This window comes from Coregonus lavaretus, assembly GCF_964263955.1.
Source record: "Coregonus lavaretus genome assembly, chromosome: 20".
Classification (NCBI taxonomy): Eukaryota; Metazoa; Chordata; class Actinopteri; order Salmoniformes; family Salmonidae; genus Coregonus; species Coregonus lavaretus.
In genome coordinates, this window is record NC_140007.1 from 9,144,951 (window position 1) to 9,170,923 (window position 25,973).

Consider the following 25,973-nt stretch of genomic DNA (forward strand, 5'->3'; position numbering starts at 1 on the left):
ACCATTTCCTTTCTCAGTCACTTAATGCCACACTTTTCCAAACACAAAAACACACACAACACCTTCCATCACAATACATCCACACATACCCACATACTGTGCCTTCTATGTCTTCTGTTTGCTATGTTTTTATCTCCACTATGTTGATTGAGTCCTTGTGTTCTAATTAGTTATATTTGAAGATTATTTTGCTTGTTATCCTTTCTTGTAATACCATCTTATCCCTTTATAAAATACTTTAAATACTAGAAATGTGCTTTATTATTACAATCCTTACCATGGCTAGTATTGTGTGTTCCATTATTCGACTCCTCTATTAGAACTTTCAGAATAGCCATGGAGTAGTCCTTGTGTCGCGGAACATTTGGTTGTCAATATACAGTTTATCGACTACGAGAGTAAAACGTTTACCTTTTAATTTATTTTCCTTTAAGATTGAGTACAAAACTTTGCGCCGTTCTGCAATCTCCCTCGGGAACTGATCATTCATGCCTATTTTTGTGCCAGCAAGTATTTTACCTAGCCTTTTAACCATTACTTTATCCTTAAAGAAATCAAATTTGGCAATGATTGGTCGCTCATGTGCCGGTCTTGACACCTTAATGCTGCCATAAATGAGAGAGGAGGAGAATCTATCTCTGGCCCTCTAGTATGGTGAAAGGAATGCCTTTGTTTCAGATACTTTTTGCCGCCCAAAAACGTCCAAAAATGAACATTGGGACAATATATTTCAACATCCAAACGTTGGGAATGATGAGAAATGGAATATGGAAAATTAATGTCTATTTTGTAATGTCATTAGAAATGGTATAAAGGCATTATAATGAAAACATTGTAACTTGAAGAGCTTTTACACTGTGTATATCAGGATTACATCCTTTACCTTGTGTAGAAAATATCAAGGAGGAAGACAATGTTTTCGTGAAGATAGGAATGTGATTTTAGCTTTCTAACAAAATCATAATGATGATAATACCTTTGCCTAGTAACTAGCCACGCCCGAGGGAGCTCAGAGAGCGGAGAGCGTATGACGGAAATGCCCCTCTTTACCAGAGTTCATAAAAGATTGAAAAAATAATTATCAGATCAGACTAGACGGACCTCAAGCTAAAGCTTTTGTCCATATTGGTCCTGACCCTGAAAATCAACACGAGGTGAAGACGATAAAGTTGCCTCCACTAACAATCAATGTTACGGCTGAGTAGCTGTTCCAAGTACTGTCTCTAAGAAGGTGAATTTAAGTGGGACCATCCTGTTACTCTCTTCAAACCATCGTCTACTACACTGCTCTCATCACCCCACAGGGGATCATCGACACGGCTGATTAGCCGTCCTCAGAAGACCACTTCCAGAACGAGTGAAAGTAAACAGACAACTAAGAAGAAGGACATTGTGACCACTTGTGGACAATCTGAGCCTTACATCTAAAAGGCCATCCGAAAGAGAAGGCCCAATCGACCCCTTCCCATGAAGGCCTGGGTCCAACAGAGATACACGACGAAGACCTCCAACATGTAAATACATGCATTGCTTTTCTTCCCAAACGGGAGGCAGTTCGGAGAAAAATATTAGGATTACTGTGAGCGTAGGTCCATGTGTATCCAAATGTTTTCTCTCTATCTCTCTTTAACTCGCCATCTTTTGTAACAAGTGTCATATTGTGTTAGACCGCTGGGGACACATTTTCATTGTATTGACTTTCTAATCCCTTCCTATACCATGTACGTGTTTGTATCTTGTGTTATCATTTTTTATTAGTTAGTAAATAAATAATTAGATCAATTTAGGGCGGCAGGTAGCTTAGTGGTTAAGCGCGTTGTGCCAGTAACCGAAAGGTCGTTGGTTCTAATCCCCGAGCCGACTAGATGAAAAATCTGTCGATGTGCCCTTGAGCAAGGCACTTAACCCTAATTGCTCATGTAAGTCGCTCTGGATAAGAGCGTCTGCTAAATGACAAAAATAAAATTGAAAAAAAATAGAGATCAGTAAGACCCGGGTTCGAGCAGACTTAAAGAGTCTACGACTTTCACAATGACACTGATATGAGGTAAATTATTAATACATGACTGTTAAATGATTGTTGAAGTCGGAAGTTTACATACACTCAGGTTGGAGTCATTAAAACTCGTTTTTCAACCACTCCACAAATTTCTTGTTAACAAACTATAGTTTTGGCAAGTCGGTTAGGACATCTACTTTGTGCATGACACAAGTAATTTTTCCAACAATTGTTTACAGAGAGATTATTTCACTTATAATTCACTGTATCACAATTCCAGTGGGTCAGAAGTTTACATACACTAAGTTGACGGTGCCTTTAAACAGCTTGGAAAATTCCAGAAGATGAAGTCATGGCTTTAGAAGCCTCTGATAGGCTAACTGACATTATTTAAGTCAATTGGAGGTGTACATGTGGATGTATTTCAAGGCCTACCTTCAAACTCAGTGCCTCTTTGCTTGACATCATGGGAAAATCAAAAGAAATCAGCCAAGAACTCAGTCTGGTTCACCCTTGGGAGCAATTTCCAAATGCCTGAAGGTATCACGTTCATCTGTACAAACAATAGTACGCAACTATAAACACCATGGGACCACACAGCCATCATACTGCTCAGGAAGGAGACGCGTTCTGTCTCCTAGAGATGAACGTACTTTGGTGCGAAAAGTGCAAATCAATCCCAGAACAACAGCAAAGGACCTTGTGAAGATGCTGGAGGAAACAGGTACAAAATTAACTATATCCACAGTAAAACGAGTCCTATATCGACATAACCTGAAAGGCCGCTCAGCAAGGAAGAAGCCACTGCTCCAAAACCACCATAAAAATTCCAGACTTCGGTTTGCAACTGCACATGGGGACAAAGATCGTACTTTTTGGAGAAATGTCCTCTGGTCTGATGAAACAAAAATAGAACTGTTTGGCCATAATGACCATCGTTATGTTTGGAGGAAAAAGGGGGTTGCTTGCAAGCCGAAGAACACCATCCCAACCGTGAAGCACGGGGGTGGCAGCATCATGCTGTGGGGGTGCTTTGCTGCAGGAGGGACTGGTGCACTTCACAAAATAGATGGCATCATGAGGAAGGAAAATTATGTGGATATATTGAAGCAACATCTCAAGACAACAGTCAGGAAGTTAAAGCTTGGTCGCAAATGGGTCTTCCAAATGGACAATGACCCCAAGCATACTTCCAAAGTTGTGGAAAAATGGCTTAAGGACAACAAAGTCAAGGTATTGGAGTGGCCATCACAAAGCCCTGACCTCAATCCTATAGAACATTTGTGAGCAGATCTGAAAAAGCGTGTGCGAGCAAGGAGGCCTACAAACCTGACTCAGTTACACCAGCTCTGTCAGGAGCAATGGGCCAAAATTCACCCAACTTACTGTGGGGTGCTTGTGGAAGGCTACCCGAAACGTTTGACCCAAGTTAAACAATTTAAAGACAATGCTACGAAATACTAATTGAGTGTATGTAATCTTCTGACCCACTCGGAATAAATCATTTTCTCTACTATTATTCTGACATTTCACATTCTTAAAATAAAGTGGTGATCCTAACTGACCTAAGAGAGGGAATTTTTACTAGGATTAAATGTCAGGAATTGTGAACTGAGTTTAAATGTATTTGGCTAAGGTGTATGTAAACTTCCGACTTCAACTGTATCTAGATATCTTTATAGTTAATTCGGGAAACAATAACTCATCAAACAACTTTTCCCGTGATGCCCCAAATTCCTAATTAGTTAATTGTTACATGATTAATTTAATCTAGTAACAATTAAACATAGTAGGTAATTATTCAATAAATAATAGTCATCACAATAATTAAAGTCACGTCACGACACTGGGTAGCCATGTTTATGCAGAGTGGGGCTAATACAGAGAAACATATACATTGTTCATGGGCACCAATACATAACACACATTAAGAAACACCCTCCGAGACAATGAAACATGCATTCACACACTGGACAGACAGGCACCATGCAAACAAACATACACAGATACACTTAAACAGAACACACATTCTTTCAGTCTTTTAAAAAATGTATTTAACCTTTATTTAACTAGGCAAGTCAATTAAGAACAAATTCTTATTTACAATGACGGCCTACCAAGAGGCAAAAGGCCTCCTGTTGGGACGGGGTCTGGGATTAAAAATAAAAATGTAGGACAAAACACACATCACGACAAGAGAGACACCACAACACTACATAAAGAGAGACCTAAGACAACAACACAACATGGCAGCAATACAACATGGCAGCAGCACAAACATGGTACAAACATTGTTAGGCACAGAAAACAGCACAAAGGGCAAAAAGGTAGAGACAACAATACATCACACAAAGTGTCAGTAAGAGTGTCCATGATTGTGTCTTTGAACATAGAGATGGAGATAAAGCTGTCCAGTTTGAGTGTTTTTTTGTAGCTCTTACCAGTCGCTAGCTGCAGCGAACTGAAAAGAGGAGCGACCCAGGGATGTGTGTGCTTTGGGGACCTTTAACAGAATGTGAATGACAGAATGGGTGCTGTATGTAGAGGAAAGAGAGTTGCAGTAGGTATCTCAGATAGGGGGAGTAAGGCCTAAGAGGGTTTTATAAATAAGCATCAACCAGTGGGTCTTGCGTTGGGTATACAGAGATGGCCAGTATACAGAGGAGTACAGAGTGCAGTGATGTGTCCTATAAGGAGCATTGGTGTTCAGAACAAGGTTAAGGGCAGAGAAAGCTTGCTGGAACAAAATCCGTGAGGGGCCAGCTAGACTATAAGTATTTTTTTTGGGTGTGGGGTATTCTTAACAATGTATCACACAAGTCCCTTGACCCAGGAACACACAGTCATCCCTGACACCCAATATATTCTTTCCAGAGGAGATTCAATCCCACAATGCATTGCACCACTCCTACCTGTGCCCCCTGGCTCTTTTACAGACTAATTGAGACCAAGTGTGAGTGCTGTCAGATATTAAGGCTGTAAGCGCTCTCACCGTCTCTGCTGGATTTGATCTGTGTGGCTGGACGCCTTCTATGGGTACAGGCCCATAATAGTGTGTGTTGTTGTTATTGAATGTGGTTAACATTAGCAGCGCTGCTGCTCTCCTCTAGGCTGGCACTGACTATCACATGAGATGAGACGACGCGCTGTAGTCAGAGCTCTGTAGTCTACCTGGTCTTTTACACTGTCAGGGAAAGCCAGCCAGAGGCAACCGGGGACAGGGAGGGACAGACAGACAGACAGACAGAGGTATTTTTTCCAATAACAGCTTACAGGTGAGATCGTATCACTCAGCTGTTAGTTGCTATCCTGACCCCAGCAGAAGGGAGTAAGGGAGATCACACTGGGCTGATCGCTGACTGACACTTGAGGATGGGAGTTGGTGGTTTTCTAGGTAGGGTTCTGGAGTACTTTGAGGATATATGTTTCAAAGGTATGTGAGAGTGTGTGTGTGTGACGTGAGTATGCACTTACGTACGTGTGTGTGCGCACACATCTATGAACAGAATGATATTCTTACCTGATTGCCTGGTGGTGAGGGTGTGTGTTGCCCCATCAGGGCCAGTTTGACCGTGGTCTCCCACACGTGTGTGTGTGGACCACTGGCAGTGACCGTGAACTGGACCGGTCCGGTCAGGCCTGCCACCTCTCTCTGGGTGTAGATGGAACCATCGGTCCCAACGCTGAACCTGGGGTCACCGCTCTGAAAGACCACCCCCTCATTCTCCATACAGTCATCAAACCTCACTTTAGAGAAAGAGAGAGAGAGAGAGAGAGAGAGAGAGAGAGAGAGAGAGAGAGAGAGAGAGAGAGAGAGGATATGTAATTCATGCATAGTTATGACTGGAGCATACTGTTAATACTACTAATACATGGTTCACATTATCATATGTGAATGACCGTTTATGCATGGTGGTGGATACTGTGCTTATTCTACGAAAAGGTTATGAATACAGCAGTGTGGTATTTTGCACTTGAGCTGTTTGATGTTGTCTCTTCACGCTTGCATACATCATCTGCCTGTCTGTCTTTCTGTGGACTTTACCCGGAAATTATGTTTGGAGAAATAGCCCTGATAATGTCACAACCTTTCTAAAGGAACAGGGTGGAAATAGAGGAGAGAATGAGATGGGCTTCACGTTGCCGTCTCAACGTCTCTGTCGGAGAGAGGAGAACAAGCTAGTATACTGTAAAGCGCATTTACACTTATACAGTGGTGTAAAGTACTTAAGTAAAAATACTTGAAAGTACTACTTAAGTAGTTTTTTGGGGTATCTGTACTTTACTTTATTATTTATATTTTTGACGACTTTTACTTTTACTTCACTACATTCCTAAAAAAATTTTTTACTTTTTACTCCATACATTTTCCCTGACACCCAAAAGTACTCGTTACATTTTGAATGCTTAGCAGGACAGGAAAATTGTCTATTTCACACACTTATCAAAAGAACATCCCTGGTCATCCCTACCGCCTCTGATCTGGCGGACTCACTAAACACATGCTTCGTTTGTAAATGATGTCTGAGTGTTGAAGCGTGCCCCTAGCTATCTGTAAATTAAAAAAACAAGAAAATGGTGTCGTCTGGTTTGCTTAATATAAGGAATTTGAAATTATTTATACTTTACCTTTTACTTTTGATACTTAAGTATATTTTAGCAATAACATTTACTTTTGATACTTAAGTATATTTAAAACCAAATACTTTTAGACTTTTACTCAAGTAGGATTTTACTGGGTGACTTTCACTTTAACTTGAGTTATTTTCTATTAAGGTATCTTTACTTTTACTCAAGTACTTTTTCCACCACTGCACTTATAGAATATAGAGTATCTGGTCAAAACCCAAAAGCTCTAATACAAATATATAAGTACATGGAGAGTATAAGACAATTTAATGGACAGGCCTATAAGGTCTTGTGCAATGGCCACAGATACAAGGCAAATAAACACTCTCATTCTATTCATTACAAATACAATACAGTATTCAGAGAATGCAAAATGAAATGACCCATATCACCAAGTCCTGTTTAGAGTCATGTTAACCCTTTAAGTGGCACACCAATAAAAAAAATATCTGATTTTTCCTGCAAAATGTGTATTTAGCCTCAATATAGGCCATACATGAATAATTTTTGTTTGCATGACTTTAACTTTGATACAGTAGATTGAGTTGAGTTGCCTAATTAGAGTAAACTAATTTTGCATTGGAATTTGCATAGACTTTTTAAATAATCAAAATAATTATACATTAATTTATATTATGCCTGCTTCATTTACTTATAATGGAAGATAGTCCTAGTTAAATGATGACTGATATCAAATATTAATCAAATATGATACATTTGTGTGTCAAAATATGAATATTCAAATTCATGTAAATTAATGCGTTTACAGTTTATATGCTTAGAGTAACAAAGTTTCTCTATTGTCCATTATCACTAGCTTTGACTTAATAGCATTCCTTTAATGGGCAACTCAACCTCCTGGAAGAGCATATTTTTCCAGAGTTCTTAAAATTGTAAAACAACAAGATATTAGTAATTTAATCATTCTTAAGTGATGTTTTATCGGTCAACAAAATTGTACAACCTTGTAATTTAAAATGTTATACACAATTAGCACAAAACGTGTGATAAATGAGGTTTGTTTTGCTCACATTCACACTTTCTGGTTTTCAACCATCTTTGAATGGGTGTTTAAAAAAAGATGTGAGTCCGATAATGAAAGTCACATAAAAGGCATTGGTTGAGATGATAATTATGCCAAACAATATTCATATGTTTAATTTAATTTAAAATCGGTTGTCAAAATTAGCTCAACCACCCAGTTCAGCTGTCTGTTAAAGGGTTAATGATAAGTATATATATATATATAGAGAGAGAGAGAGAGAGAGAGAGAGAGAGAGAGAGAGAGAGAGAGAGAGAGAGAGAGAGAGAGAGAGGTGTGTATATTCAGTTTCACTAATTACACAAAATCATTAAACAGAGGCAGTGGAACAGCCTATTAGAAGGAAGCAGAGATTGAATGAAACTCTAAACCCAACCCTGAGTCTGAACCTCCCGACTCCGTGGCTGACTGAACACACTATTGACTTCAACCACGGGCTAAAATGCAGCAAATCAGCATGAAATTGAGAAAATGTCCTTATCCTTCACCTCCCTGAAAAACTAAACAACGGATGGAGGGGAGGCGGCGAGATTCAGTTACTCCACAAACACAATGTAGACATTAAATCAAACAAAGGTCATAAAGGAAACATACTGTCTTACACATGTATGTGTGTAAAATGCTGTATTTATGTTCCTAAGTTGTGTGGTCCTTGTACTCAGGCCCTATTGAGACAATATTTTATTATTACGTGATATTATCTATTATGGGTTTATTATTCTGTGTCCCAACACTTTCCCACCAGCTACAGACCACTGGAAGAGCCAGACTATCGTTTTCTTTCTTCAGCCCACCACAAACAGACCCCTGCCACCCCACCCATCTCCAGGCTCAGGGGCTAGGGCAATTTACTTCTCTCTCTCTCTGTCTCTCTCTGTCTTTTTCTCCTTCACAGGGATTACCTTGTCTAGACAGCGAGAGAGAGAGGAAGAGGAACCTTGGGGCTGAAGGATGGAACTCACCAGAGTCTGTTCCCATTCCCTCTCAACGTTTCCGTCCCTCCAGCCACTAGCCACCACTACAACAGCTGAACCATGTACAGTACAGTATCTAAACTGTCTATGTCTGTCTGTAACTAAATCCTCCATCCTCTGGGCCCAGTGGTGGTGATGTATCTGGTATAACATCATTAAAAACATTCTCTCTGAAACTAAATCCAGACAGAATGACACAACACCACTCAGTCATTTCCTGGTAACAGGTGTTGTCTAAGGACAGGCGTACCAGTCTAGCCTGTGGTGTTAGGGGAACTGATAAGGCTACTGTAAATTACTTCCAGAGTTTTGTGTTTTGTGAAACAACAGAAGAGTCCCCTGTCTCCATCCACCACAAACATCAATATACAGTATCGCAACACATTTATCAACACTCTCTTTCTCTGTCTTTTTCTCTCTTTGGCTCTCTCTCTGTGGCTTCCTCTCCCTCCCTCTACCTCTCTTCCTGCCCTCGCTCTTCCCCTTTCTCTCCCTGTCCTCTCTCTCTTCTCTCTCTGCCCTCTCTATCTATCGTCTCTCTCTCTGTGTTCTCTCTGCAGGACAAACAAACACTACAGTTGGCAAACAAGCGCTGATACAGTTTTGGAAGGCTGCCTGATTATATTAGCAAAGAGGAAGTCATATTCAAATTCGAAAATGCTTTATTGTAATGACAAGTGTTCATGTATCGCTGCAGCAGTCAAATATGTGCATATAATGAGCAGCAGGTGGTCTCTCTCTCTGTCTCTCCATCCCCCTTCTCTCTCTCTCTCTCCATCTCTCTGGGCACAGAGCCAGTGGTGCAGTAGCTCCCAACAGAAGAAGCTCAGAGAAAGGGAGGGAGAGGAAAGGATTTCTTCAAGGTTCTCAAACTGATAGCCTTGTATGTGTGTGTGTGTTTGTGTTTGTGTGTGTGTGTGTGTGTGTGTGTGTGTGTGTGTGTGTGTGTGTGTGTGTGTGTGTGTGTGTGTGTGTGTGTGTGTGTGTGTGTGTGTGTGTGTGTGTGTGTGTGTGTGTGTGTGTGTGTGTGTGTGTGTGTGTGTGTGTGTGTGTGTGTGTGTGTGTGTGTGTGTGTGTGTGTGTGTGTGTGTGTGTGTGTGTGTGTAGGGGGGTCATTCCGGCTCTTTGGTGGAGTACATGGGGACTTAACTCAGACGTGCTAATAGGCAGGTGTGTATTAAGCACACAACACAACACACACTACTCACAAACACCCACTAGCTCATCTTCACAGCCCATTAATCTTATCCTTATATCCACACATTTGATACATTCCCTGTCTTTCAACGCCAGATGCCTAAACAACAAAGGAAAGACAAAGCTCTATTCCCCCTCTTCCCTCCACTCTTCCTTCTGGTATTCTGGACAAGCATGTGGAGGACCACCTCTGTACTGGCTGATGGGTAGGGTTATACTTTGGTTGTACCTCTGTCATTGGCTTTGCTTGAGTTGAGAGTTGTTTTTCCATTAGATTTACATAGTGCATCTCTGTGTGTTCATACAGACACAACAGGGCCAAAGGAGAGCTACATAAGGAACTGTGTGTTGGATGTGTCAAAACCAGCTAAACAAGCACCACTGCTGCCTGCCAATATATCCCTCTCTTTGTCTCTGTGTGGAGGCCTTCACCTTTCTCTATCTCCATCACAAATGGAGGCAACCTCATTTGGTCCTCTGTTTCTCTCTCTTCAGTTGTCTCTCTATGTATGACATATGTATTGTGTGTGTGTGTGTGTGTGTGTGTGTGCGTGTGCGTGTGTGTGTTGACAAAAGTGGAACAATTGCGGACTCCTATTGTTGGACCAATCAGAAATACAAGGACACTGCCAGTTGCGGTTCTTTATCAACAACCCCCCCAGCCCCCGATACACAACACACACACAAACAAAACTCAAAAGAGTGCCACTTCTTAACAGTTAGGGCGGTTCGATGGCAGAATGAGAGCGATTATAAAAATATGCCCACAACAGCGGCACTGAAGCCCAATGATCCACTTCACTGCTGAACATAAACAAACCCTCTAAAGCAGGATGGTGCTCTTTATTGATCTGACAAATAGGACCGAACCCCCACCGTGGCAACGCAGCTAGCGCTCAATCGCTACCACCTCTAACCCAGAGAGCAGTCACGGCAATAAACTGCTACGGCTATGGCTACAGCTACGCAACAAATGTTCCATCCTCAGGGTTGAATCTCTTTTATTTCCCCTCCATCAATATTCCTTTGGAGAGAATAAACAGGGTTGGGGAAGGACATGCTGACATGCTGACATGCTGACATGATGACATGATGACATGATGACATGATGATATGCTGACATGATGACATGATGACATGCTGACATGCTGACATGATGATGCTGACATGTTGATGCTGACATGCTGATGCTGACATGATGACATGCTGACATGCTGACATGATGACATGATGACATGATGACATGCTGATGCTGACATGCTGATGCTGACATGTTGATGCTGATATGCTGACATGCTGATGCTGACATGTTGATGCTGATATGCTGACATGCTGATGCTGACTGACATGCTGATGCTGACATGATGACATGCTTACATGATGACATGATGACATGCTGACATGTTGATGCTGACATGCTGATGCTGACATGTTGATGCTGACATGCTGATGCTGACATGATGACATGATGACATGCTGATGCCAACATGCTGACATGATGACATGATGACATGCTGATGCTGACATGCTGATGCTGACATGCTGACATGATGACATGATGACATGCTGACATGCTGAAATGCTGACATGCTGACATGATGACATGATGACATGATGACATGCTGACATGATGACATGCTGATGATGACATGCTGACATGCTTCATTAGGGAAAAGTCTGGTAAGGCCTCCCTCTGCCACAATGTCCTCTATGACCATTCAGTCTGACCGCTGTTGAAAGTGATGTTAGGAATGAACATAATCAGGGAAGGAAGAGAGGAGATAGCTAGAGATAGGCAGAGAAAGATGGAAGCTGTAATGGAAAAAACGATACTTTGAGAAAATAGGAAAGAAAGGAGTGGATAGTGGAAGTGTGTGGATAGAGGGGCAGAGATTAGGCAAGAAGAGAGAGATGGATGCTCTAGTGGACCCAATCAGGAAAGAATGAGAGGAGAGTGAGTTGAAATGAGTCCGAAATAAATGGATACTGGGATACTGTTAGAGAAGGGCAGAAAGGAGGAAGAGAGAGTTGAATGCTCTAGTGGACAGTGGGATATTGTGGGCCTGCCCACTCGTTTAGGAAGAGTGGGATTTGATGGTGTCTGGCACTGGGACTCTGGCTCAGTGCAGACAGTATACTGGCTCTCTCTCACACACACCCTACTGGAATTGATGGTTCTTCAGATGGCTGTTTAAACAGGTTAATTGGCCTGGCCTCCCCAGAGATAGACAGAGAGAGGAGATGGATGGAGGGAGGGACAAAGAGAGAGAGAGAGAGAGTTGGCAGGCCAAAGAGATGGAGAGAGAGGGAGATGGAATGAGTGAGAGATAGAAGGTGAGGGGACAGAGGATGGAGAGAGAGGGAGGGGGGGGGGTGTATGGTTGGTGATCAGAGTGACTGTGGGGAGTGTGTAGTGTATAACCAGAGTATTAGAGCAGGCTTGCTGAGGACAGGCTGACTGACGGGGCATGGCCAAAACTACTACCACACCATTGATGGGCAGCTATGAGATATCCCCCCCTCCTCCATGTGGGCTGCATGCTGTGTGTTGGTTTTCTCTGCCATTGTGCGTGTACAGTGTGTGTGTGTGTGTGTGTGTGTGTGTATGCATGTGTAGTACTCTAGGGATCGTGCAGGCAGGTCCTGAGCTAGAACTGTCTACAGACAAAGCACCTCCCAAGATGTCTGCCAACCCACCATTTGAACAATGGACCCAGACCAAAAGTCCAACTTAGAACCTATTTGTTAACAATCAGTGGCTCTTTAGCCCAGTGTTTACCATAATGAGCATTCACAAAGACAGGCTAACAGCGAGTCAATAGAACAGAGTTGAACTAGACTGTGGTGGAGAGTGAGGTCTGAATATGGAAGGCCTGCAGTGTCTTTTATAAACATTAAGAAGCTTTACTCTGCTTTTCTTTCCATAGAGAAACTTTACTTCAATGCTCAATATTCTTCAGGTGAAAAAGGGAAAATGTCAGCAGCACACCACCTTAGGTCCATCTGAGGACTTATAAATGTTTTAATATAAAAATATAAACATGAAAAAACAAAGAAATCCTCCTTTCCTGATTTACTTGAATATTCTATCTACCATATTGGACACACACACACACACACACACACACACACACACACACACACACACACACACACACACACACACACACACACACACACAAACACAACGACACACACACACACACTTCTAATGAAGGATTAGTATTAATCTTAACAAGCTACAGGATGCTTGATTGGGCTTTATCAATTCTCCACCATCATCCCTACTCCCACAGAGGGGACTGGAGAAGAACCTCAACAGACATCCATGCTCCAAACAATCTACCATGTGTGTGAGCCAGAGTTGCACACACCTATATAGTGTCACGGTTTCGGCCGAGGCGGCTCCTCCTCCTTGTTCGGGCAGGTTTCGCCGGTCGTCGTCTCCGGAGTTCTAGCTGCCACCGCTCGATGTTTCGTGTTTGTTTGGTTTTGTCTGTTAGTCACACCTGTTTTGTGTTAGGTCTCATTTAGCACCTTATTTAGTTTCCTTGTTGTTAGGTTTGTGTTGTGTGTGATTGTTCGTGTCGTGGTTGCGCTACCCGTGTCGGTACGCTATTTTCCTGAGCTTCCTCCTTGTGTTGTGAGGAGAGATTTACGCACCTGTGTGTGCGCTTGTATTTACGCCTGTGTGCGTCTTTTGCCTCCGGGCTGTTTTGGATTACTTTTCGTGCACAGTAAAGTCTTGTTGGACTTACCCTCTGCTGCCTGCGCCTGATTCCACACCACACCCATACACAGCACCGTGACAGAATCACACACCATTAGATGGAATCAGCAGGAGCACCCGTCGACCCCATGGAGGAGCGTCTCCTTGGACACGAGCACCGGATCAACCGTATCGGGCACGCCTTGGAGGGCGTCATGGACACCCTTCGTCGATGGGAGACCAGCGGGGTTCCCATAGCCCCACCTATCGCACCATCACCTTCACCACCGGACAACCAGCCCGTCCATCGACCGGAACCCAGTGGGATTCGGCTCTCGCTCCCGAGGGCGTACGACGGCACCGCTGCCGGGTGTCAGGGGTTCCTCCTACAAGTGGAGCTCTACATTGCCACCATACACCCGGCGCCCTCGGGATACGAGAGCGTTTCCGCCCTCATCTCCTGTCTCACCGGCAAGGCGTTGGAGTGGGCCAACGCCGAGTGGAGGGGAATAGACGCCGCCACCGTCACCTATGCAGAGTTCTCCCGTCGCTTCCGTGCGGTCTTCGACCATCCACCAGAGGGGAGAGCGGCGGGGGAACGTCTATTCCACCTCCGACAGGGGATGAGGAGCGCTCAGGCGTTCGCGCTGGAGTTCCGGACTCTAGCGGCTGATGCGGGGTGGAATGAGAGGGCCCTCATAGACCACTTCCGATGTAGCCTTCGGGAGGACGTCCGCAGGGAGTTAGCCTGCAGGGACAGTACACTAACATTTGACCAGCTGGTGGACATGGCCATCCGACTGGACAACCTGCTGGCGACCCGCGGACGTCCCAGGTGGGGGTCCCCCATTCCACCCTCCAGCGCCTCCGAGCAGTGTCCGATGGAGCTTGGAGGTGCTGGCGCTAGAGGGAGAGGAGGTAGGAGCCCGAGGGGGGCAGTCTCCTGCACCAAGTGTGGGCGCGGAGGGCACACCGCGGCTAGGTGCTGGGGAGGGTCCCCTGGTGAGGGAGAGAGCAGGTCGTACAGTGGGGAGTCCACCCAGGTGAGTAGGCGCCCTACTTACCCAGAGCTTTCTGTCGTTCACATTACCTTACCTGTTTGTTTCCCACAGGTTGCACCTCGGTCCCAGCGTAAGGCGCTAGTCGATTCAGGCGCAGCTGGGAATTTTGTAGACCGGAGATTCTGTGTTAAGTTAGGGATTCCCCTCCTTCCAGTCGACAAACCCTTTCCTGTACATGCCCTAGATAGTCGTCCGTTAGGATCTGGGTTGATTGGGGAGGTCACAGCGCCACTTCGGATGATGACGCAGGGGGGTCATGAGGAGACGATTCAACTCTATCTTATCGACTCTCCTGCGTATCCGGTGGTACTGGGGCTTCCCTGGTTGATGACCCATGATCCTACTATTTCGTGGCGAGAGAAAGCTCTTAAAGGGTGGTCTGCTCAGTGTGAGGGGTTATGTCTGGGTGTTTCCGTAGGGGCGACCTCGGTGGAGAGTCCGAACCAGATGCCAGCACTGCACATTCCTCCTGAGTATGAGGATTTGGCGCTCGTGTTCAGTAAGACCAGAGCGGCACAGTTGCCACCTCATAGACAAGGGGATTGTGCGATAGACCTCCAGACAGGAGCAGCGCTTCCGCGGAGCCATGTGTATCCTTTGTCACAGGAGGAGAAGAGGGCAATGGAGACTTACATTGCCGAGTCTCTGAGACAGGGATACATACGGGCCTCCACTTCTCCCGCGTCCTCAAGCTTCTTTTTTGTGAAGAAAAAGGATGGAGGTTTGCGTCCGTGTATTGATTACCGCGGTCTCAATCAGGTGACGGTGAAGTACAGCTATCCACTTCCTCTGATTGGGACCATGACGGAGTCCTTACACGGGGCAAGGTTCTTCACAAAATTGGATCTCAGGAGCGCATATAACTTGGTGCGCATTAGGGAGGGCGATGAGTGGAAGACAGCATTTAGTACTACATCCGGCCATTACGAGTATCTCGTCATGCCATATGGGTTAATGAATGCTCCATCAGTCTTCCAATCGTTTGTAGACGAACTTTTCCGGGACATGCAGGCGCAGGGAGTAGTGGTGTACATAGATGATATTCTTGTGTACAGTGCTACTCGGGCCGAGCATGTAGCCCTGGTGCGCAGGGTATTGAGGAGACTGTTGGAGCATGACCTGTATGTCAAAGCTGAGAAATGTCTGTTCTTCCAGGAGTCAGTTTCCTTTTTGGGTTACCAGTTGTCTGCGTCAGGGGTGAGAATGGAGGTGGACCGAGTGTCCGCCGTGCGTAATTGGCAAACCCCAACTACGGTTAAAGAGGTGCAGCGGTTCTTGGGTTTTGCGAATTACTACCGGAGGTTTATCCGGGGTTTTGGACAGGTGGCAGCTCCCATAACGTCTCTTCTGAAGGGGGGTCCGGTGCGCCTGCAGTGGTCAGCTGAGGCGGACAGGGCCTTTGGGAGACTGAAGGACCTGTTTACCTCGGCCCCGGTGTTGGCGCACCCGGATCCCACTTTACCCTTCCAAGTTGAGGTGGACGCGTCTGAGGCCGGTATCGGGGCAGTTCTTTCTCAACGATCCGGTACACCACCTAAGCTCCGCCCCTGTGCTTTTTATTCTAAGAAGCTCAGTCCGGCGGAGCGGAATTATGACGTAGGGGACAGGGAGCTGTTAGCCGTAGTACAGGCCCTAAAGGTGTGGAGGCATTGGCTTGAGGGGGCTCAGCACCCTTTCCTCATTCTGACCGACCATCGTAACCTGGAGTACATTCGGGCAGCTAGGAGACTGAATCCTCGCCAGGCTCGATGGACTATGTTTCTCGCCCGGTTTGTGTTCAAGATCACTTACATCCCTGGGTCCCAGAACGGGAAGGCAGATGCTCTGTCCCGTCGGTATGACACGGAGGAGAGGTGCGTGGAGTCCATTCCCATACTACCGGAGTCTTGTCTGGTGGCACCGGTGGTGTGGGAGGTCGATGCGGAGATCGAGCGGGCGTTACGCACCGAGCCTAGTCCTCCACAGTGTCCGGTGGGTCGGGTGTACGTCCCGCTCGAGGTCCGGGATCGGCTAATTTATTGGGCTCACACGTCCCCCTCCTCTGGACATCCGGGTATTGGCCGGACGGTGCACTGCCTTAGTACGAAGTACTGGTGGCCAACGTTAGCCAGGGATGTGAGGGTTTATGTCTCCTCCTGCTCAGTATGTGCCCAGTGTAAGGCGCCCAGACACTTGCCCAGGGGTAAATTACAGCCCCTGCCCGTTCCACAACGACCCTGGTCTCACCTCTCGGTGGATTTTGTTACCGATCTTCCCTCCTCCCAGGGGAATACCACCATCCTGGTCGTTGTGGATCGGTTCTCGAAGGCCTGTCGTCTCCTTCCCATGCCGGGTCTTCCTACGGCCCTACAGACCGCTGAGGCTCTATTTACTCACGTCTTCCGGCATTACGGGGTGCCCGAGGATATAGTGTCCGATCGAGGCCCCCAGTTTACCTCCAGAGTCTGGAGAGCATTTATGGAACGTTTGGGGGTCTCGGTGAGCCTTACCTCGGGTTACCACCCGGAGAGTAATGGGCAGGTTGAACGAGTCAACCAGGATGTGGGTAGGTTTCTGAGGTCATATTGTCAGGGCCGGCCGGAGGAGTGGGCGAGATATGTGCCCTGGGCCGAGATGGCACAGAACTCTCTCCGCCACTCCTCCACCCAACTAACCCCTTTTCAGTGTGTATTAGGGTACCAGCCGGTTCTGGCACCATGGCATGAGAGCCAGATCGAGGCCCCCGCTGTGGATGAGTGGGTGCGGCGCTCGGAGGAGACGTGGGACGCTGCACACGTCCATCTGCAGCGTGCCATATGTCGACAGAAGACGAGCGCCGACCTACACCGCAGTGAGGGGCCAGTGTACGCACCTGGAGATCGAGTCTGGCTCTCAACCAGAAACCTGCCCCTCCGCCTGCCCTGCCGGAAGCTGGGTCGGCGGTTTGTGGGGCCTTTTAAAGTCCTGAGGAGATTGAACGAGGTGAGTTACAGGTTAGAACTACCTATTGATTACAAGAATATTAACCCCTCGTTCCATGTGTCTCTCCTCAGGCCGGTGGTAGCTGGTCCACTCCAGGACTTTGAGATTGAGGAGACTCCTCCGCCCCCGTTGGACATCGAGGGGGCTCCGGCGTACACGGTTCGGACCATCCTGGATTCGAGACGCCGGATGGGGGGTCTCCAATATCTCGTGGAGTGGGAGGGGTACGGTCCGGAGGAGCGGTGCTGGGTGCCAAGGAGGGACATTCTGGATCCGTCCCTGATGACCGAATTCCATCGTGGTCATCCTGCGCGCCCTGCTCCGCGTCCCCCTGGTCGTCCCCGAGGCCGGAGGCGGCGCGCGGCTGGAGCCGCGCGTCAAGGGGGGGGTACTGTCACGGTTTCGGCCGAGGCGGCTCCTCCTCCTTGTTCGGGCAGGTTTCGCCGGTCGTCGTCTCCGGAGTTCTAGCTGCCACCGCTCGATGTTTCGTGTTTGTTTGGTTTTGTCTGTTAGTCACACCTGTTTTGTGTTAGGTCTCATTTAGCACCTTATTTAGTTTCCTTGTTGTTAGGTTTGTGTTGTGTGTGATTGTTCGTGTCGTGGTTGCGCTACCCGTGTCGGTACGCTATTTTCCTGAGCTTCCTCCTTGTGTTGTGAGGAGAGATTTACGCACCTGTGTGTGCGCTTGTATTTACGCCTGTGTGCGTCTTTTGCCTCCGGGCTGTTTTGGATTACTTTTCATGCACAGTAAAGTCTTGTTGGACTTACCCTCTGCTGCCTGCGCCTGATTCCACACCACACCCATACACAGCACCGTGACATATAGACACACACACACACAAAATAATCAACATTTTTCTTCTCAAGAGGCCAATTCTCTTAACTATCCTTGCTTAGTAAATCATATTCAAATAATTAAAAACAAAGTTTCATAAATTTGCTTCATTCTGTTTAATTCATTATTCATATTTTCTTATTTTCCCTCTGTCTTGGGGGAAAGGAGAGCGAGCGAGAGAACAAGATGCAGACAGAAGAAAGAGCGGGAGGAAGAGAGAGAAAGAGGAGAGGAGATAGAGCCGTGGTGGAGGAGAAAGAGAAGGACCTGTGAGAGAAAGCAGACTCTTTTGGCAATTAGAGAAGGCTTTAGTGGTGATTAGAAGATAATACAGGGAAAGAGAGGGAGAGAGAGAGGGAAAGAGGGGGATCAGAGAAAATAAAGCTTATCCCAGGCATGGAAAAGCCTCCACTGCAGAGGAAGAGAACACAGAGGGGAGACGAATAGAGAAGAAGCAAGCAGCAACTTTTCCAACTTTTCTTTACAGCCGTCTAGTCTGTTGTGCCAAAGCCCCAGTCAAAACACACTAAGCTTTAGGCGGCATGTCTGTGAACCTCCCCAATGATCACTCTTAGTTTGGAGGCTGGACTGTCAGACATAGTGCTGCAGCTCACATACGCTCGCACACAGGCACACACAGGCACTGCTAACCAAAGCCCCCATCCCCCATGTGCTTCTCCCATTTCCACACAGCAATCATGTCTCCACTTCATTCAATTTGGCCTTTTACCCTGGCTTTCTGTGGTTATGGGGGAAGAGCCTTAATGCACTCTGGTGGTTGCTGTTCATTGGGTTCTGTGGATCGATAACCTACAAATTCAATGATGAATTTAATATGTAGCGTGGCATTCCCTTGACACACAGCCCTGATCCTGTATCACTTACAACTACTGTGATGCTAAATCAATGATTAGATAGATATTCACTGAAGTCTAGGCACTTTTATGATATTAACAATCACTGCTAGAAGTAAAGGCACTAAAAAGGAGATCTAAGACAAGGGCCAAAGTGTGTTTATATGTGTTCTTACCGTACCCAAGTACAATAATCGATTTATGGGGTGTGTGTGTGTGTGTGTGCTTGATTGAGAGAGAGAGAGAGAGGAGAGAGAGAGAGAGAGAGAGAGAGAGAGAGAGAGAGAGAGAGAGAGAGAGAGAGAGAGAGAGAGAGAGAGAGAGAGAGAGAGAGAGAGAGAGAGAGAGAGAGAGAGAGAGAGAGAGAGAGAGAGAGAGAGAAAGAGAGAGAGACCCTTACGGAAAAACACATGAATTTCACGTGATCACGTGTTTCACATGATTTCATGTGAAGTTAATGTGATAAAGTGTGACAACATGTAAAGCAACATGTCATAACATGAAACTACACGTGACAACATGTGAAAACATGATTTCATGCAAAACATGTGGAAATGTCATTTGTGAAATCATGTGATTGTCCACATGTGAAATCATGTGGTTTTTCCTTAAGGGGAGAAAGAGAGATAGAGAGAGAGAAGGACTACTGTATGCCTATGTCCCTGTGTCCTTAGAGTTTAAAGATGTGGAGGGGGTAGGAGGCTGGCTTTCAGAGAACACCAAGTTTACTTTGACACAGACTGCTGCTCTCAGCGCTTTCCACTCAGTCAGCAGACACAGTCTGACCCTGCAGGATTTGGGTTTGTTTACACACATTCAACATTTTCTCCCCCATCCCTCCTGTCCCCTTCAGTATCACTACCCACCAGGGCTCAGGTGGCATTTGTCTGGGAAAGGGTACTCAGGGTCAATGTGTGTGTGTGTGTGTGTGTGTGTGTGTGTGTGTGTGTGTGTGTGTGTGTGCATGTGTGTGTGGTGTTGAGGGACCAGAGTCCCAGCCGATCTGCCCACTCTGCCAATGCGCCATCCCTGTCACTCCATCCATCAACCCCCAAAACCAACTCCCAACCCATCCCCCCACCACCTACTGTATCCCAGTCTAGCACCAGCATCCTCTCACAGCGAGTATCATAAAAGGACAATGCAAACACACTATTCAAACAGACTGCGCTGCCTTGGCTATTAGTTTCTCAGACTGTGGAGGTCTACACATACCAAACACATTTACTTCCTCAAACTGTTGGAGAAAATGGTTTGTTTCTCTTAACTAATCAACATATAGTCAATCAAGTGTTTCAGATGTTCCGTTTCTCTGATGGGTCGGGCAATATACAAAAGAGGTCCTACTAGCTTTTTTTAAATTAATTTTTAATTAATTTATTTTTACAAAAATGTAGGGGTAGATCAGCTTTAATATTGCCACTTCCATCAATGTAATTTCTTTTATATTTTTTTATTTTTTATTTTAGCAGACCCTCTTATGTGAGTGCATACATTATTATTATTATTATTTTATTAATTTTTTCATACTGGACCCACGTGGGAATCGAACCCACAACCCTGGCGTTGCAAATGCCACGCTATATATATATACATACCTATACATATACATACATATAAATACACATACATACACATATACAATGCTTAGGCCTCTACTTCCAGCTTATACATACTATATACATTTTATGGACACAATCAATTTGACAATAATTATATTCTGTTTGTTTTTACTCCTGAACTTCCTCTACCCTCAACCTCTCCGATCATTTTCATGATGTCCATCTGGTTTGCTTCTATATGCCATATCTTTCTAACTGTGCTCTTTCCCAAAAGCTCTCAACCTATAACCTATATCAGGGGTGTCAAACGTACGGCCCGCGGGCCGGATCAGGCCCGCAAACGGGTTTAATCCGGCCCGCGAGATGATAAAAATAAATAAAAATAATAATAATATTAATAATTTTGTAAAGTATAAAAATGCGCTGCAATTTTTCAATAAAAAACTGCTGTTCCAATTGCGTCCACTGGATGCCGCAATAGCAATTGTGTTAAGCAAGCAAACTGTTTATACCGGGGCAGAGCAAGTAGGTCAAGGACGTGCAGCCAATGAGCTAGTTTGTTTTGCCCGCAATATTTATTACGGCTTCTACTTTTAACATTATGTGCTTTGGCACCCTCATTGCCCCAATATGTCTCTGTCAAAAAAGAGAAAAGTGGACGCAGAGTGCAGAGTGTTCCAAGAAAAATGGTCATCCTATTTAATCACGGAATTGAATGGGAAAGCTGTATGTTTGGTGTGTTCAGAGCATGTTGCAGTGCTGAAAGAATATAACCTTCGTCGCCACTATGTGAGTCTTCATGCCGACAAATATGACAACTTTCAAGGACAGCGGAGATGAGAGAAGGTGAATGAACTGTTGGCGGGTCTGAAGAAACAGCAGTCTGTGTTTACTCACAGCCGAGACATCAGTGACGCTGCAGTGAAAGCTAGCTACCTCATTGCTAATGAAATCGCAGTGGCTTCAAAACCATTTAGTGAGGGTGAATTTGTAAAAACATGCATGATGAAGGCAGTGGAGATTGTGTGCCCTGAAAAGCGGCAGGCTTTTGCAAATATCAGCCTGACAAGAAACACAGTTGCAGACAGGATTTTCGATCTTTCAGTGGATTTGGACAGCCAGTTGAAGCAAAAAGTAAAGTCATTTATTGCGTTTTCGGTTGCAATTGATGAAAGCACGGACATTACAGATGTTGCACAACTGGCCATTTTCATCCGCGGAGTTGATGACACATTGACCGTCACCGAGGAGTTCGTGGAGTTGGTGCCGATGACAGATACAATGACAGCAGCTGATATTTTTACCGCACTCGTCGGCGCGCTGGACAGGGTCGGAGTGACTGGTCCCGCGCTGTCAGCCTGGCTACAGATGGTGCGCCCTCAATGATCGGGAAAAAAGCAGGCGTTGTGACAAAGTTCCGAGAGAAAGTGCAATCTGCAAATGGAGGACGTGATTTTTTGACTTTTCACTGTATTTTGCACCAGGAGGCTTTGTGTTGCAAGTCATTAAAGATGGATAACGTCATGAAGGTGGTCATCCAAACTGTTAATTTCATCCGATCCAGAAGCCTGAATCACCGTCAGTTTGACAGCCTTCTCAGAGAGAAAGACCACATCTATGGCCTGCCATACCACACTGAGGTAAGATGGTTAAGCTGAGGTGCTGTGCTGAGGCGTTTCTTTGATTTACGAGAAGAAATTGAACAGTTCATGGAAGAAAAGGGCAAACCAGTGTTAGAATTTCATTCCGCAGAATGGATGCAGGACCTTGCATTTATGGTGGATGTTACAGAGCACCTGAATAACTTGAACAAACAGCTGCAAGGGCGCAACAAAGTTGTCACGCAGTATTATGACAGCATACGTTCTTTCAAGTTGAAGCTGTCATTGTGGGAGACGCAACTTGCCGGTGGTGATGCAGCTCACTTCCCCTGTCTGAAAAATTTGTGCGCGACCCAACATGTGGCAGACATGAAGCGGTTCAAAGATAAAATAACGGGACTGTTACGGGAGTTTGAGCAACGCTTTCAGATTTATGTTTATATGTTTTTATGTTGATGTGCTATTGTTTTTAATTGTTTTTATTTTATTTGTATATTTAACCTATTCTTGACTCTGTGGTTCTTGCACTTGTTTGGGGAACAGGATTTCATTATTTTTATCTACATTTCTGCCTGAGAAATGACACCCTGATATAGTTCTGTGATCTGTGATATACTTCTGTGAATCACTGAGGCATTGTGTGTTTGTGTGTTCTTTGTCCTCAGAACTTTCAAATAACTTGAGGTGTTTTATGATTAATAGTGATGTTGTGCTTTTGGACACTGTCCTCAGGCTCCAGCTTCATGTTTATATGTTTTTATGTTGATGTGCTATTGTTTTTAATTGTTTTTATTTTATTTGTATATTTAACCTATTCTTGACTCTGTGGTTCTTGCACTTGTTTGGGGAACAGGATTTCATTATTTTTATCTACATTTCTGCCTGAGAAATGACACCCTGATATAGTTCTGTGATCTGTGAAACAGTTCTGTTAATCACTGAGGCATTGTGTGTTTGTGTGTTCTTTTTCTTTAGAATGTTCAAATAAACTTGACGTGTTTTATGATTAATAGTGATGTTGTGCTTGTACTATTTTGGACACACTGTCCTCAGGCTCCAGCTTTATGTTGTATGTTGATCGTATTAAAACAAAGAAAACAATCTGAAGTTGTTGTTTTTAAGTTATATACAGTGGGGGAAAAAAAGTATTTAGTCAGCCACCAATTGTGCAAGTTCTCCCACTTAAAAAGATGAGAGAGGCCTGTAATTTTCATCATAGGTACACGTCAACTATGACAGACAAAATGAGAAAAAAAAATCCAGAAAATCACATTGTAGGATTTGTAATGAATTTATTTGCAAATTATGGTGGAAAATAAGTATTTGGTCAATAATAAAAGTTTCTCAATACTTTGTTATATACCCTTTGTTGGCAATGACACAGGTCAAACGTTTTCTGTAAGTCTTCACAAGGTTTTCACACACTGTTGCTGGTATTTTGGCCCATTCCTCCATGCAGATCTCCTCAAGAGCAGTGATGTTTTGGGGCTGTCGCTGGGCAACACAGACTTTCAACTCCCTCCAAAGATTTTCTATGGGGTTGAGATCTGGAGACTGGCTAGGCCACTCCAGGACCTTGAAATGCTTCTTACGAAGCCACTCCTTCGTTGCCCGGGCGGTTTGTTTGGGATCATTGTCATGCTGAAAGACCCAGCCATGTTTCATCTTCAATGCCCTTGCTGATGGAAGGAGGTTTTCACTCAAAATCTCATGATACACGGTCCCATTCATTCTTTCCTTTACACGGATCAGTCGTCCTGGTCCCTTTGCAGAAAAACAGCCCCAAAGCATGATGTTTCCACCCCCATGCTTCACAGTAGGTATGGTGTTCTTTGGATGCAACTCAGCATTCTTTGTCCTCCAAACACGACGAGTTGAGTTTTTACCAAAAAGTTATATTTTGGTTTCATCTGACCATATGACATTCTCCCAATCCTCTTCTGGATCATCCAAATGCACTCTAGCAAACTTCAGACGGGCCTGGACATGTACTGGCTTAAGCAGGGGGACACGTCTGGCACTGCAGGATTTGAGTCCCTGGCGGCGTAGTGTGTTACTGATGGTAGGCTTTGTTACTTTGGTCCCAGCTCTCTGCAGGTCATTCACTAGGTCCCCCCGTGTGGTTCTGGGATTTTTGCTCACCCTTCTTGTGATCATTTTGACCCTACGGGGTGAGATCTTGCGTGGAGCCCCAGATCGAGGGAGATTATCAGTGGTCTTGTATGTCTTCCATTTCCTAATAATTGCTCCCACAGTTGATTTCTTCAAACCAAGCTGCTTACCTATTGCAGATTCAGTCTTCCCAGCCTGGTGCAGGTCTACAATTTTGTTTCTGGTGTCCTTTGACAGCTCTTTGGTCTTGGCCATAGTGGAGTTTGGAGTGTGACTGTTTGAGGTTGTGGACACGTGTCTTTTATACTGATAACAAGTTCAAACAGGTGCCATTAATACAGGTAACGAGTGGAGGACAGAGGAGCCTCTTAAAGAAGAAGTTACAGGTCTGTGAGAGCCAGAAATCTTGCTTGTTTGTAGGTGACCAAATACTTATTTTCCACCATAATTTGCAAATAAATTCATTAAAAATCCTACAATGTGATTTTCTGAAGAAAAAAAATCTCAATTTGTCTGTCATAGTTGACGTGTACCTATGATGAAAATTACAGTTCTCTCTCATCTTTTTAAGTGGGAGAACTTGCACAATTGGTGGCTGACTAAATACTTTTTTTCCCCACTGTATACCATGATTTTTCCGGTCCGGCCCACTTGGGAATAGATTTTCCTCCATGTGGCCCCTGAGCTAAAATGAGTTTGACACCCCTGACCTATATACTTATTATGGACACAGTTTACATTACATTAGTTATCTTGTTGTTATTAGTTGTTGTTAGTTGTTATTAGTCCCATCCTTCAACTCCATTCAACAGCACCCATCTATCTCTTAACACCATCCATATTGGATTTTTATTTTCCATTTATTTTTCAACTGTACTGTGATGTTTTACAAAAGTTCTGAACCTTTCTATTCTCATTGTTTCTACAGATTGTAAATTGAAAATAAACATTTTTGCTAAAAGTATTATTATGTTATTGATCGATTGACTTTTCAGATCACCCAGTAATGCCATCTGCAGGGTTAGCTCCAGGTAAATATTGCAATCCTTTAGCCATTCCTGGACCTGTGTCCAAAAACAAGCTACAAATGGACAGTACCAAAACAAATGATCTAATTAGATTCTACTATCTTTGTGTTGAGAGAAAACAAATCCATTTTGAGTCCCTCAAACCCTAGAAAAACATACACATGTAATTACTTGATCAGTATGGTGGATGATGAAGCAGTGTGGTTTTTCAATAAGATGGTGGGTATTGTCCTTATTTTTCCTGGAAAGATGCACATCAGGCTAGAGTCCTGTAGGAGACTTGGGTGGGTGAACCATGCAATTAGTGGTTGTAAAGTTTCCCGTAGACAGGAGCCATGAGGGAAAAGTTCAGGACACGGTCAAACCAGAATCCATGGCTAGAGGTAGAGCACTCCAGCTTAACTACATC

At 44.7% G+C, this 25,973-nt stretch overlaps 1 protein-coding gene across 1 annotated transcript in view; it reads right to left on the reverse strand.

Annotated features, from left to right (window-relative positions):
• The window catches only part of LOC311147944 (cadherin-4-like), a gene marked incomplete at both ends in the record, with an annotated part of 240,110 nt that overhangs the window by 127,911 nt on the left and 86,226 nt on the right, over positions 1–25,973 (reverse strand). Inside the window, one exon of the mRNA XM_084184792.1 lies at positions 5,520–5,770. Coding sequence (XP_084040918.1) covers positions 5,520–5,770 — 251 coding nt within the window. The remainder of the gene's footprint in view (positions 1–5,519; positions 5,771–25,973) is intronic.